At 46.6% G+C, this 15,454-nt stretch overlaps 1 protein-coding gene across 3 annotated transcripts in view; it reads left to right on the top strand.

The window, feature by feature from the left end:
- The window catches only part of DPP6 (dipeptidyl peptidase like 6), a 1,248,955-nt gene that overhangs the window by 1,044,946 nt on the left and 188,555 nt on the right, over window positions 1-15,454 (top strand). For all 3 annotated transcript variants that reach the window (XM_056519599.1, XM_056519600.1, XM_056519601.1), the window contains exon 7: window positions 1,878-1,965. In XM_056519599.1, the coding sequence (XP_056375574.1) occupies window positions 1,878-1,965 (88 nt within the window). The remainder of the gene's footprint in view (window positions 1-1,877; window positions 1,966-15,454) is intronic.

Here is a 15,454-nt window from a genome sequence, read left to right as displayed (position 1 = left end):
GCGGTTGGTCTCCTGAGGGATGTCATTCCAGACCTGGACTAAAGCATCCCCTAACTCCTGGACAGTCTGTGGGGCAACGTGGCATTGGTGAATGGAGCGGGGCATGAAGTCCCAGATGTGCTCAATTGGATTCAGGTCTCGGAATCGGACAGGCCAGTCCATATCATCAATGCCTTCCTCTTGCAGGAACTGCTGACACACTCCAGCCACATGAGGTCCATCATTGTCTTGCATTAGGAAGAACCCAGGGCCAATCGCACCAGCATATGGTCTCAGAAGGGGTCTGAGGATCTTCTCTTGGTACCTAATGGCAGTCAGGCTACCTCTGGCAAGCACATGGAGGGCTATGCGGCCCCCCAAAGAAATACCACCCTACACCATTACTGACCCACCACCAAACCGGTCATGCTGGAGGATGTAGCAGGCAGCAGAACATTCTCCACGGCGTCTCCAGACTCTGTCACGTCTGTCACATGTGCTCAGTTTGAACCTGCTTTCATCTGTGAAGAGCACAGGGCGCCAGTGGCGAATTTGCCAATCTTGGTGTTCTCTGGCAAATGCCAAACATCATGCACAGATTTAGTCTGTAAGCACAACGCCCACCTGTGGATGTCGGGCCTTCATACCACCCTCATGGAGTCTGTTTCTGACCATTTGAGTGGACACATACACATTTGTGGCCTGCTGAAGGTAATTTTGCAGGGCTCTGGCAGTGTTCCTCCTTGCACAAAGGCGCAGGTAGTGGTCCTGCTGTAACACTCATGTTTCAGAAGACAGGAACAACAGTGGATGTGGATCCGTTGGACCAGTGTGGCAGATGACCCGGACCGTACCAAGTAAAAGTGCTATTCTGTAGAAAGAGAATTTTTTCCAAATAAAATAATTACCTGTTTAAAAATCTTAATGTTCCAGTACTTATCAGCTGCTGTATGCTCCAGAGAAAGTTGTGTAGTTCTTTCCATTCTGACCGCAGTGCTCTCTGCTGACACCTCTGTCCATGTCAGGAACTGTCCAGAGAATGAGCAAACCTATCTTATTTTGGACAATTCCTGACAAGGGTGGCAACAGTGAGCACTGTGTTAGATCCGAAGGAAGTACACAAAAGCATACAAAAGCAAGAGGTCATTTACAGATCTGTATTACTTTCTGTCACCAGCTGATTCTAATGTTTTTCTCCCTCTGGTGTACTGCTTTAACAAGTAAAAAATGAGACCCCTGGTGAGGATTTGCCTGACTAGGTGGTCCAAACCAGCTGCAGGCTGAAAAGAGAGATGACATCTTACCCAGCTCTTTCTGTAACTCCTAAGAAGATGAAAAGTTTGCAGAATTTCCAGCGACCTCTCTATTTTTCCCCTATTAAAGGGGAACACCAACCCTAGACATCTTATCCCTTATCTAAAGGATGTCTGATCATGGAGGTCCTGCGTTGGGAACCCCTGCAATCTTGGCTGCGACAACCCAGACATCCTGTGCATGGAGAGAACTTTGCTCTGTGTCAGATGACTAGCGATGCCGGGCAGAGGCTCGTGACGTCACTTGCATTGAGGGGGCGTGGTGATGACATCACAAGCAGGTGTGGCCGTGACGTCATGAGCCTCCGACACTGCAACCGACGCTCTAAACGAACACCTGGTGCAGCAGGGAGATTGTGTGGGTCCCGCGATAGGGGATAAGATGTCTAGGGGCAGAGGAGGGTAATCCTTTAAGGAGGGAAATCCCTACATATCAGACATTTACTGTAAATATGCAATATCTGCAAAGGGAAAACGTATATTGTGATATATTACACTGTAAAGTACAATAGCAGGGCGATCATGTGATCAATCTTCATTAGACTTTATTGCAATTGATTTATTAATGATTCTTTTTCTTTACAGTAAACTTACAGACTTAAATCCACCAGAAGTAGAAGTAGAGAAAGCATATCTCCAGTATGCTGGATGGGGCCCTAAGGGTCAACAACTGGTAAGTCACAATTTTATTGTTTACATGAATTTACAGAATGACTTTTACATATACATTTACCAACTCTGTATATAATTGGCATTGATTATATTTTCCGGGTTTTTAAGGCCCCATACACATCAGGAAAAAATTGACTTATCCCACTAACTTCAACAAGACCATCCAGTTATATAATATGTGTGAAGGCTTCCTGACTCTCCTACAACATAAGATGTCAGGGTAAAAAAGGGTCAGGCATAAGGGATTTTAACTACTCAAACCTTTTGTTCCCGGAGAAATAACCACCGCCAGAGGAGTCTGACAGCAGCTGACCCATCCTCTCTCCATTAAACGGGTACTCTGTCCCTAGACATCTTATCCCCAATCCAAAGGATAGGGGATAAGATGTCTGATCACGGGGTCCCGCTGGTGGGTAAACCCGCGATCTTCCTGCGGCACCCAGCATTCGTTTAGAGTGTCATGTGCAGCGCTGGAGGCCCCCTCAATGCAAATCTATGGGAGGGGGCATGATGCTAGTCACGCCCCCTCCCATTAACTTGCATTGAGGGGGCATGGCCATGACATCACAAGCCTCTGCCCTGCATCGCCAGTCATCCAGCACAGAGCGAAGTTTGCTCCGTGCACCGGATGTCTGGGGTGCAACAGCAGAGATCGCGGGGGTCCCCTATCCTATGGATAGGGGATAAGATTTCTAGGGGCAGAGTACCCCTTTAAAAACATATGATCCTTCAGCCAAGCCAAAGAGATCTGGAGGAATAGATGTTGGCCAAACAAAAACTTAGCCAGCAGCTATTGCAAATATACATGTACCTGTCAATACAATATATTAGTTCTCAATTCTTCAGGCTTTCCAGAATTTCTAGCTTATTTCATGATCCCTTAAAGGGGTAGTCCAGTGGTGAAAAACTTATCCCCTATCCTAAGGATAGGGGATAAGTTTGAGATCGCAGGGGGGTCCGACCGCTGGGGCCCCCCAACGATCTCTCTGTACAGGGCCCCGGCTCTCCGTCCAGATAGCGGGTGTCGACCCCCGCACGAAGCGGCGGCCGACACGCCCCCTCAATACAGCGCTATGGCAGAGCTGGAGATTGCCGAAGGCAGCGCTTCGGCTCTGCCATAGAGTTGTATTGAGGGGGCGTGTCGGCCGCCGCCTCGTGTGGAGGTCGACACGCCCCCTTCCCGCGGGCTGTCGGGGCTCCGTACAGGAGATCGCAGGGTGCCCCAGCGGTCAGACCCCCCGCGATCTGCAACTTATCCCCTATCCTTAGGATTGGGGATACGTTGCTCACCACTGAGTCACCACTGGACTACTCCTTTAAACTTTGTGTATACCAACAAAAAACAGTGGTGAGATGCAGAAGAAAAATCATCTGTTAAAAAGTCAGAGAGGGATGATCCATAGATGCAGCAAGAATGGACAGGATAACAGCATTCATCATTTGCTTGTTTACTTGTAATATTAATATCTGTCCATTATAACATATATTCTGTAAGCATAACAGCAGCCCAGAAACCCCGGGGCTGGGAATGATTAAAGAGTACCTGTCATGATCTTGTTAAATTTTATAATCCTCCCAGTTCATGGCCCCCATCATGATAAACCACCCCCTGCCTTTATTTTTCTTATTTTTTTTGTTTTCTACCTTGAAATTGCTTTGTATTTTCTGCTCAGTCTCAGTCAGATTCAAAGACTGGGAATGGGCTTTCCCCAGCAGGGGTGACATCATCTGAAGCCATACAGTGGAGAACTTCCTCCCTCACTCTGCTATACACAGCCCAGAGCAGTACAGTGTGTGAGATGAGCTCTGATTGGATAAGGCTGCGCACACCCCTTTAGCATTTCCTTATTTTGGACTTCTGCCAGGCGAGCAGGAGTCCAAAGTCTGTGCAAAAGATGGGGGGAATGGGCTCTGGACAAGTTGGGAGACACCTAGTGGCAGCTTTTTTAAATACAAAAAAAACATAGAAGCGTAAATTTTTTAAGTAAACTTGTTTTCCCTTAGTCCTAATAGCAGCACAAGTGGGGTGTTTCTGCACCTGTGAAGCTGGCAGAATGGTGGAATTTATTGAATTCCACCCAACTAATACAAATTAATTAGGACCCCTATAAAAGGCCCCCTCCCCTAGGCCATATTGCTTTATAACAAGAAAATAAAAATAAGGGCGGGAAATTTGTGTGCTGCTGTTAGGACTAAGGGAAAACAAATGTATGTAAAAAAAATGTATGATTCCCTGTCATCCTAACCAGCAGCACAAGTGGGGACTTAGCAAGGAACAAACACAAAATAGGGAGGGACTAAGGAAGAGCAGCACTTTAGGATGGACTGCCCAAAGTCCATCTCTTCCAAACGTCTGGCATTGGATTTTGGTAGTTAAAGAAAAAGTTCTCCAAACTTGGCGCTTCTACCATAAAAAGTTTTTCTTTATTTCAACATCAAAGGTATAAAAGGATGGTGATAGCACTTTCAATGCATTTCTAGCTCGTACCGAGCTCTTTATCAAGATGTGCATACAGATACATAATCCTGTATGCACGTTTGGCATTAACTCTGTAATGATTTATTAATGTATTATTCGTGCTGCAGGAGGCAGCAGCGCAAATTTGTTCTAGAGGAACAGCTTTCCTCTCAGCGAAAGACATAGCAACTGCCCGAGTAGAATGGGCAGTAACAAAGGAAGGAAGAATTAAATCCTGGGCTACAAAGGCTTCTCGGATTGCCTCCTTTACCCATCTACTCAGAGAGGGTTTAGAGGCTTTCAGACCTTTGTTCTTCCCCGAAAAAGTTACCAGAAGGTTCTCGGTTCTTCTGAATTCCACGGTTCTTGCAATGTAAATTCTAAGGACTCATGAAGTGTCCAAGGTATGATTTGCTACCTCCTCTGGGGAGGATGGTTTAGGACATAAGACTGGTAAGGAGATGACTTGATTGATATTTGAGAAAGTTGAGACTTTGGGAACAAAGGTAGGTAAGTATCTTAACAGGACTCTGTCCTGGAGAAAAATAGTGTAAGGCTCAGAAGCCAAAAGGGCCTGAAGCTCGCCAATTCTCTTGGCCGAGGTTAGGGCCAATAAAAAAGTGCCTTTAAGGGATAAATACCTGAAGTCAATCTCCTCCAAAGGTTCAAGAGCATAACCCCTTAAGAACAATAGATAAATCCATATATATATATATATATATATATATATATATATATATATATACACACACAAGTGCTACTGGTAGTATTGCCTACAGCAGCTAAAAAATATGGGTGGAATCCCCTGATAACCACACCACATAAGATATACAAAGGATGAGTAAAATGTATTTTAGCGCTTAGTGGGACTTAAGTTGTATATTTAATACAGAATTGTAGATATTTATTACATGAAAATATATGTACTTGTAATGAATATTTTCGGTGATTGTTGTTCTATAAAATCAAATACCATACTGGTGAACGTTACTGGAAAAAATTATATATATCAATGAATATAAGTTAATATAAATTCATACGCTTATCCTTGTTGCTCTTATCAATTAAAGAGAGTTTCTCAACATAGTACACTCACACAATTCGCCTTTTAGTATTGTGAGAGTGATGCTCCGGTCCCCCCTGAGATTTTATATATTACAAATGCGATAGTCCGTACTTCCAATAGATCGGCACACCACTGAAAGCATATAACCCTAAATTCTTACGGTATAAGGCTGCGACACCTCTATACTCTATATGTCATATGTAGAGAAAAACTACCTTTCTTCATATGAAGAAAAACTCTTCATGGTGTCCAGATGAAGTCCTGTCTGATATTCGGATTCAATTCATGTAAAGTTCGGGTCAGGAGGGAAACTGTCCCGGCCGGTAGTGTCTCAACCGCACCTACCCCGCTTGGATGTGGTTCGAATATGGGAAAATGGGGAACCAGCATTGAAACTGGTTTTAGAGGAAATTAATAAAAATTAATTTGATCTCAATTTTACAGTCGATTATAGCACTACAGAAACCCATTTTTTAGACTTAAATATTTCTATCAGGAATAACATTATCACTACATGCACTTTCTGTAAACCCATGGACAGCAACAGTTACATACATAAGAACAGCTGCCATCTCCCCCGTTGGTTGGATAACATTCCCCGCAGTCAATTTCTGTGAGCCAGATGAAACTGTACAGAGCAACATAAATATGAGGAGGAAGCTGAAAATCTAAGGGAGAAATTCATTAGAAGGGGCTACAATGAGAATATCCTAGTGGAAACAAAGAAAGTATTTTTATTAATACATAAAAATGAAACTGAGGTACTATTCCAAGAAAAAGAAGGAAAAACATTGCAAGTACCCATTATTACCACCTTCTCAGCACATAGCCACCTGTTAAAGAAAAGTGTGAATAGACATTGGAACATCCTCTGCAATGATACAATTGTGGGGGAACTATTACCAAATAAACCAACATTTATCTTTAGGAATAGTCAAAATATTGGAAACAAAATAGCACCCACAGTGCTAAATTCGAAACCCCCTGTTACGCCGAGCGCTCCGGGTCCCCGCTCCTCCCCGGAGCGCTCGCTACACTCTCCTCACTGCAGCGCTCCGGTCAGATCCACTGACCCGGGGCGCTGCGATACCGCCTCCAGCCGGGATGCGATTCGCGATGCGGGTAGCGCCTGCTCGCGATGCGCACCCCGGCTCCCGTACCTGACTCGCTCTCCGTCGGTCCTGTCCCGGCGCGCGCGGCCCCGCTCCCTAGGGCGCGCGCGCGCCGGGTCTTTGCGATTTAAAGGGCCACTGCGCCGCTGATTGGCGCAGTGGTTCCAATTAGTCTGATCACCTGTGCACTTCCCTATATCACCTCACTTCCCCTGCACTTCCTTGCCGGATCTTGTTGCCATCGTGCCAGTGAAAGCGTTTCCTTGTGTGTTCCTAGCCTGTGTTCCAGACCTCCTGCCGTTGCCCCTGACTACGATCCTTGCTGCCTGCCCCGACCTTCTGCTACGTCCGACCTTGCTTCTGTCTACTCCCTTGTACCGCGCCTATCTTCAGCAGCCAGAGAGGTTGAGCCGTTGCTGGTGGATACGACCTGGTCACTACCGCCGCAGCAAGACCATCCCGCTTTGCGGCGGGCTCTGGTGAAAACCAGTAGTGACTTAGAACCGATCCACTAGCACGGTCCACGCCAATCCCTCTCTGGCACAGAGGATCCACTACCTGCCAGCCGGCATCGTGACAGTAGATCCGGCCATGGATCCCGCTGAAGTTCCTCTGCCAGTTGTCGCTGACCTCACCACGGTGGTCGCCCAGCAGTCACAACAGATAGCGCAACAAGGCCAACAGCTGTCTCAACTGACCGTTATGCTACAGCAGTTACTACCACAGCTTCAGCAATCATCTCCTCCGCCAGCTCCTGCACCTCCTCCGCAGCGAGTGGCCGCTTCTGGTCTACGCCTATCCTTGCCGGATAAATTTGATGGGGACTCTAAGTTTTGCCGTGGCTTTCTTTCCCAATGTTCCCTGCACTTGGAGATGATGTCGGACCAGTTTCCCACTGAAAGGTCTAAGGTGGCTTTCGTATTCAGCCTTCTGTCTGGAAAAGCCCTGTCTTGGGCCACACCGCTCTGGGACCGCAATGACCCCGTCACTGCCTCTGTACACTCCTTCTTCTCGGAAATCCGAAGTGTCTTTGAGGAACCTGCCCGAGCCTCTTCTGCTGAGACTGCCCTGTTGAACCTGGTCCAGGGTAATTCTTCCGTTGGCGAGTATGCCGTACAATTCCGTACTCTTGCTTCAGAATTATCCTGGAATAATGAGGCCCTCTGCGCGACCTTTAAAAAAGGCCTATCCAGCAACATTAAAGATGTTCTGGCCGCACGAGAAATCCCTGCTAATCTACATGAACTCATTCACCTAGCCACTCGCATTGACATGCGTTTTTCCGAAAGGCGTCAGGAGCTCCGCCAGGATATGGACTCTGTTCGCACGAGGCGTTTCTTCTCCCCGGCTCCTCTCTCCTCTGGTCCCCTGCAATCTGTTCCTGTGCCTCCCGCCGTGGAGGCTATGCAGGTCGACCGGTCTCGCCTGACACCTCAAGAGAGGACACGACGCCGCATGGAGAATCTCTGCCTGTACTGTGCTAGTACCGAACACTTCCTGAAGGATTGTCCTATCCGTCCTCCCCGCCTGGAAAGACGTACGCTGACTCCGCACAAAGGTGAGACAGTCCTTGATGTCTACTCTGCTTCTCCACGTCTTACTGTGCCTGTGCGGATATCTGCCTCTACCTTCTCCTTCTCTACTATGGCCTTCTTGGACTCCGGATCTGCAGGAAATTTTATTTTGGCCTCTCTCGTCAACAGGTTCAACATCCCAGTGACCAGTCTCGCCAGACCCCTCTACATCAATTGTGTAAACAATGAAAGATTGGACTGTACCATACGTTTCCGCACGGAGCCCCTTCTAATGTGCATCGGATCTCATCACGAGAGGATTGAACTTTTGGTTCTCCCCAATTGCACTTCTGAAATTCTCCTTGGACTTCCCTGGCTTCAACTTCATTCCCCAACCCTGGATTGGTCCACTGGGGAGATCAAGAGTTGGGGGCCCTCTTGTTCCAAGGACTGCCTAAAACCGGTTCCCAGTAACCCTTGCCGTGACTCTGTGGTTCCTCCTGTAACCGGCCTCCCTAAGGCCTATATGGACTTTGCGGATGTTTTTTGCAAAAAACAAGCTGAGACTCTACCTCCTCACAGGCCTTATGATTGTCCTATCGACCTCCTCCCGGGCACTACTCCACCCCGGGGCAGAATTTATCCTCTGTCCGCCCCAGAGACTCTTGCCATGTCTGAATACGTCCAGGAAAATTTAAAAAAGGGCTTTATCCGTAAATCCTCCTCTCCTGCCGGAGCCGGTTTTTTCTTTGTGTCCAAAAAAGATGGCTCCCTACGTCCTTGCATTGACTACCGCGGTCTTAATAAAATCACGGTTAAGAACCGCTACCCCCTACCCCTCATCTCTGAACTCTTTGATCGCCTCCAAGGTGCCCACATCTTTACCAAACTGGACTTAAGAGGTGCTTATAATCTCATCCGCATCAGAGAGGGGGATGAATGGAAAACGGCATTTAACACCAGAGATGGACACTTTGAGTATCTGGTCATGCCCTTTGGCCTGTGCAACGCCCCTGCCGTCTTCCAAGACTTTGTTAATGAAATTTTTCGTGATCTCTTATACTCCTGTGTTGTTGTATATCTGGACGATATCCTGATTTTTTCTGCCAATCTAGAAGAACACCGCCAGCATGTCCGTATGGTTCTTCAGAGACTTCGTGACAATCAACTCTATGCCAAAATAGAGAAATGTCTGTTTGAATGCCAATCTCTTCCTTTCCTAGGATACTTGGTCTCTGGCCAGGGACTACAAATGGATCCAGACAAACTCTCTGCCGTCTTAGATTGGCCACGCCCCTCCGGACTCCGTGCTATCCAACGTTTTTTGGGGTTCGCCAATTATTACAGGCAATTTATTCCACATTTTTCTACCGTTGTGGCTCCTATCGTGGCTTTAACCAAAAAAAATGCCGATCCCAAGTCTTGGCCTCCTCAAGCGGAAGACGCCTTTAAACGGCTCAAGTCTGCCTTTTCTTCGGCTCCCGTGCTCTCCAGACCTGACCCATCCAAACCCTTCCTATTGGAGGTTGATGCCTCCTCAGTGGGAGCTGGAGCTGTCCTTCTACAAAAAAATTCTTCCGGGCATGCTGTTACTTGTGGGTTTTTTTCTAGGACCTTCTCTCCGGCGGAGAGGAACTACTCCATCGGGGATCGAGAGCTTCTAGCCATTAAATTAGCACTTGAGGAATGGAGGCATCTGCTGGAGGGATCAAGGTTTCCAGTTATTATTTACACCGATCACAAGAACCTCTCCTACCTCCAGTCTGCCCAACGGCTGAATCCTCGCCAGGCCAGGTGGTCTCTGTTCTTTGCCCGATTTAATTTTGAAATTCACTTTCGGCCTGCCGATAAGAACATTAGGGCCGATGCTTTCTCTCGTTCCTCGGATGCTTCTGAAATTGAACTCTCTCCGCAACACATCATTCCTCCTGACTGCCTGATTTCCACTTCTCCAGCCTCCATCAGGCAAACTCCTCCAGGAAAGACCTTTGTTTCTCCACACCAACGCCTCGGAATCCTCAAATGGGGTCACTCCTCCCATCTCGCAGGTCATGCGGGCATCAAGAAATCTGTGCAACTCATCTCTCGCTTCTATTGGTGGCCGACTCTGGAGACGGATGTTGTGGACTTTGTGCGAGCCTGCACTATCTGTGCCCGGGATAAGACTCCTCGCCAGAAGCCCGCTGGTTTTCTTCATCCTCTGCCTGTCCCCGAACAGCCTTGGTCTCTGATTGGTATGGATTTTATTACTGATTTACCCCCTTCCCGTGGCAACACTGTTATTTGGGTGGTCGTTGATCGATTCTCCAAAATGGCACATTTCATCCCTCTTCCTGGTCTTCCTTCTGCGCCTCAGTTGGCTAAACAATTTTTTGTACACATTTTTCGTCTTCACGGGTTGCCTACGCAGATCGTCTCGGATAGAGGCGTCCAATTCGTGTCTAAATTCTGGAGGGCTCTCTGTAAACAACTCAAGATTAAATTAAATTTTTCTTCTGCATATCATCCTCAATCCAATGGACAAGTAGAAAGAATTAACCAGGTCTTGGGTGATTATTTACGACATTTTGTTTCCTCCCGCCAGGATGACTGGGTAGATCTTCTACCATGGGCCGAATTCTCGTATAACTTCAGAGTCTCTGAATCTTCCTCCAAATCCCCATTTTTCGTGGTGTACGGCCGTCACCCTCTTCCCCCCCTCCCTACCCCCTTGCCCTCTGGTCTGCCCGCTGTGGATGAAATTTCTCGTGACCTTTCCATCATATGGAGAGAGACCCAAAATTCTCTCTTACAGGCTTCATCACGCATGAAGAAGTTCGCGGATAAGAAAAGAAGAGCTCCTCCCATTTTTTCCCCTGGAGACAAGGTATGGCTCTCCGCTAAATATGTCCGCTTCCGTGTCCCTAGCTACAAGTTGGGACCACGCTATCTTTGTCCTTTCAAAATTTTGTGCCAGATTAATCCTGTCTCTTACAAACTTCTTCTTCCTCCTTCTCTTCGTATTCCTAATGCCTTTCACGTTTCTCTTCTTAAACCACTTATCATCAACCGTTTCTCTCCCAAATCTGTTCCTCCCACTCCTGTTTCCGGCTCCTCGGACATCTTCTCCGTCAAAGAGATTCTGGCATCCAAAAAGGTCAGAGGGAAAACCTTTTTTTTAGTGGATTGGGAGGGTTGTGGTCCAGAAGAGAGATCCTGGGAACCTGAGGACAATATCCTAGACAAAAGTCTGCTCCTCAGGTTCTCAGGCTCTAAGAAGAGGGGGAGACCCAAGGGGGGGGTACTGTTACGCCGAGCGCTCCGGGTCCCCGCTCCTCCCCGGAGCGCTCGCTACACTCTCCTCACTGCAGCGCTCCGGTCAGATCCACTGACCCGGGGCGCTGCGATACCGCCTCCAGCCGGGATGCGATTCGCGATGCGGGTAGCGCCCGCTCGCGATGCGCACCCCGGCTCCCGTACCTGACTCGCTCTCCGTCGGTCCTGTCCCGGCGCGCGCGGCCCCGCTCCCTAGGGCGCGCGCGCGCCGGGTCTTTGCGATTTAAAGGGCCACTGCGCCGCTGATTGGCGCAGTGGTTCCAATTAGTCTGATCACCTGTGCACTTCCCTATATCACCTCACTTCCCCTGCACTTCCTTGCCGGATCTTGTTGCCATCGTGCCAGTGAAAGCGTTTCCTTGTGTGTTCCTAGCCTGTGTTCCAGACCTCCTGCCGTTGCCCCTGACTACGATCCTTGCTGCCTGCCCCGACCTTCTGCTACGTCCGACCTTGCTTCTGTCTACTCCCTTGTACCGCGCCTATCTTCAGCAGCCAGAGAGGTTGAGCCGTTGCTGGTGGATACGACCTGGTCACTACCGCCGCAGCAAGACCATCCCGCTTTGCGGCGGGCTCTGGTGAAAACCAGTAGTGACTTAGAACCGATCCACTAGCACGGTCCACGCCAATCCCTCTCTGGCACAGAGGATCCACTACCTGCCAGCCGGCATCGTGACACCCCCTATGAAGATGGCGGACACTTTGCTTTTTCCATGTCGCCAAAGTATAGCTACAAAAAATAAAACTCTGCGTTTCACCTTCTACTCCCAGGATCAACAAACTGTAATAAAAACAACATATAAACTTCAAAACCAAGGGGGTGATATATGGTAGTAAATGCCCCTGTAATAAATTGTATGTGGGTCGCACGAGTCACCTCCTATGAAAAAGGATCAGTGAACACCTCTATAATATTAGTTTGAAATTTGAGGGACACCCCCTATCGAAACATTTTACCGACAATCATCAAGCATCCCCGGAGGGAACTATTTTTTTTGGAAAACGTACTTGGAGTTATAAATGATGATGGGACAAAGGAGCAACATCCCAGACTAAGGAAGCCGCAAGCTTTCGAAATGCATCATAGTTTTTTGTCCTTCTTAGTTCCCTGTAGTGACGTCACTCGACTTTTTCGAGCCACATCCGGATACTCCAGGAGGGGTAGGTGAGGTTGAGACACTACCGGCCGGGGCAGTCTCCCTCCTGACCCAAACCTTACATTAACTGAATCCGAATGTCAGACAGGACTTCATCTGGACACCACGAGGAGTTTTTCTTCATATGATACATCTCAAGGTAATTTTTTTGATATATGACATATAAAGTATAGGGGTGTTGCAGCCTTATAACATTGGTTTTTAATGTTATATCCTTTCAGTGGTGTGCCGATCTATTGGAAGTACAGACTATCGCATTTACAACATATAAAAACTCAGCAGGGACCGGAGAATCCCTCTCACAACACTAAAAGCCGGATTATGTGAGTGTACTATGTTGAGAAACTCTCTTTAATTAATAAGAGCAACAAGGATACGCGTATGAATTTATATTAACTTATATTCATTGATATATATAATTTCTTCCATTAACGTTCACCAATACGGTATTTGATTCTATAGAACTACAATCACCGAAAATATTCATTACGATTGTAAGTACATATATTTTCATGTAATAAATATCTACATTTCTGTTTTAAATATAAAGTCCTACTAAGCTCTAAAATACATTTTATTAATTCTTTATAGATAAATCCCACTGGGAAATGGGTTTGAGGATGCTAGGCTTTAGTCTTTCAGCTTCTTTAAGGAACCTTCTTATTAGGGGGTCCTGAGACAGGCAGAAAGTTCTGCAACTTGCACCTTTAAAGTGATTGGGCCAAGACCCTTGTCAAGGCCATCCTTTAGAAATTGAAGGATTGCAGAAAGAGGAGGATCTGAGGCTAATACCTCTTTTGCAGTTCACCATTGAAGGAAAATCCGATTTACCCTAGAGTAAGCCTCATTGGTTGACTCTGCTCTTGAGTGTGCAATATTTCTCAAGACCTCAGAAGAAAGTCCACTACCTAGTAGGGTCCTGTCAATTTCCAGGCTGTCAGATTGAGTCTCCCCAGATTTAGGCAGGAGCCTGTGTTGTGACACACAAGGTTCTGCATGGGGGGAAGCCTCCAATAACACCCTCGACTCATCTGTATGAGCTGGGTGAACAGGACCTCTTCGGCCAGAATGGCACGATGGCAATCACTGAGGCCTGGTCTTGCCTGACTTTCCCCAATACCCTTGGTATCATGCAAATTGGAGAGAATATACTGTATAAGCCAGCCTGAGCCTCCATGGAATGGACAGAGCGTCTATAGTCACAGGATTGTTCTCTCTGTATAGAGAGCAAAACAAGTTTAGACAAGTTTTCATGAGATCGATCTCTGGCACACCCCACCGTAGAGTTAACTTCTTGAAGATGTCCTCGTACAGGGACCACTTGCCTGGGACTGGAAGGCCACAACTTAGACAATCCGCAACGATGTTGAGGTCTCCCTTGATATGGACTGCTGATAGGTGGGTTAGATTGGTTTCTGTGTAAGAAAGAGTTAGTCCAGTCTCCTTGAGGAGAACTTGAGTCTTTGTGCCTTCCTATCTGTTTATGTAAGACACCACAGTCGTGTTGTCTGAATACACTCTTACAGCTTTCCCCAAAACAAGAGGTGCAAAGTGGTTAAGAGACAAATGAACTGCTCTCAGTTCTCTCATGTTGGAAGAGAGATGTCTCTCCTGAGGAGTCCAAGTACCTTGTACATGATCTTCCTCTAGATGGGCTCCCCAGCCTAGAAGGGAAGCATCTGTAGTCAACGTGATCCAACGAGGTTGAATCGAGGACTTCCCATCTGTCAAATTCGTCCACCATCTGAGAAATGCACAGACTTCAGCAGACAGGGAGCACTTCTTGTCCAATCCCTTGGGGTTGCGATTCCAGATGCTCAAGCGGTCGGAAATGCCATTGGGCCCAAGGAACTGCCTCTGCAGACGCTGACATGTGACTCAACATCTTCATCAGAGTTCTGATGGAAACCCTCCGAGGAACCATCAAAAACTCGGCGGCTCTTATTACACAATCCCTTCTTTCTGGGGTTAGTGATAGAGTCATCCGAGAGGAAGGAACTTCCTTGAAGTGGAATGGTCGATTTCGGACTTCTCCCAGTTTATAACCCAGCCTAACCACTGGAGAAAATCTAGAGCCAGATGAAGATGAGATTGTAAAACATCTAGAGTGTACACAAAGAGAAAATCGAGTTCAAACAACTCCTTAATTAAAATCATGATTTTATTGATACAATTTAAAAAACAATGTAAACAGACGCCAATAATTGGAGATGGGATTAAGGTTAGATTCCAGAACAAAAAAATAGGGCTACTGCCGGCTGCAATGGGCTAACATATAATATGGTGTAAAAAATAATTAATATGATATCTCAGTCTCTAAGAGAACTGCACTGCATATCAATTATTACTACTAAAGTGCTCTATATACGGTATTTATAATATACACTGACCACAATTGTGGGTGTTATAGAATATAAATTAGTGCAAACAAGTGCCAAAGTAAGTTGCAACTCAAATGTGCATATACATACAAAGATATAATATTGCGTAATAATAGTATGATAATATAATAGTAGCACAAGAGCTTATCTATGGATCCATGCAGACTGCAGAGAGACACAGAGACTGGTAAAATAAAGTGCATATAGTAAGCTTACCCATATTAAGCTGCAGAGCCCTGACCCCTACGATCGTTTCGGTTTCCCTCTTGATATGGGTAAGCTTACTATATGCACTTTATTTTACCAGTCTCTGTGTCTCTCTGCAGTCTGCATGGATCCATAGATAAGCGCTTGTGCTACTATTATATTATCATACTATTATTATGCAATATTATATCTTTGTATGTATATGCACATTTGAGTTGCAACTTACTTTGGCACTTGTTTGCACTAATTTATATTCTATAATACCCACAATTGTGGTCAGTGT

This window comes from Hyla sarda, chromosome 5 (genome assembly GCF_029499605.1).
Source record: "Hyla sarda isolate aHylSar1 chromosome 5, aHylSar1.hap1, whole genome shotgun sequence".
NCBI lineage: Eukaryota > Metazoa > Chordata > Amphibia > Anura > Hylidae > Hyla > Hyla sarda.
Note: the sequence above shows the minus strand (reverse complement) of the source record. Positions and strands in the feature narration are given on the sequence as shown.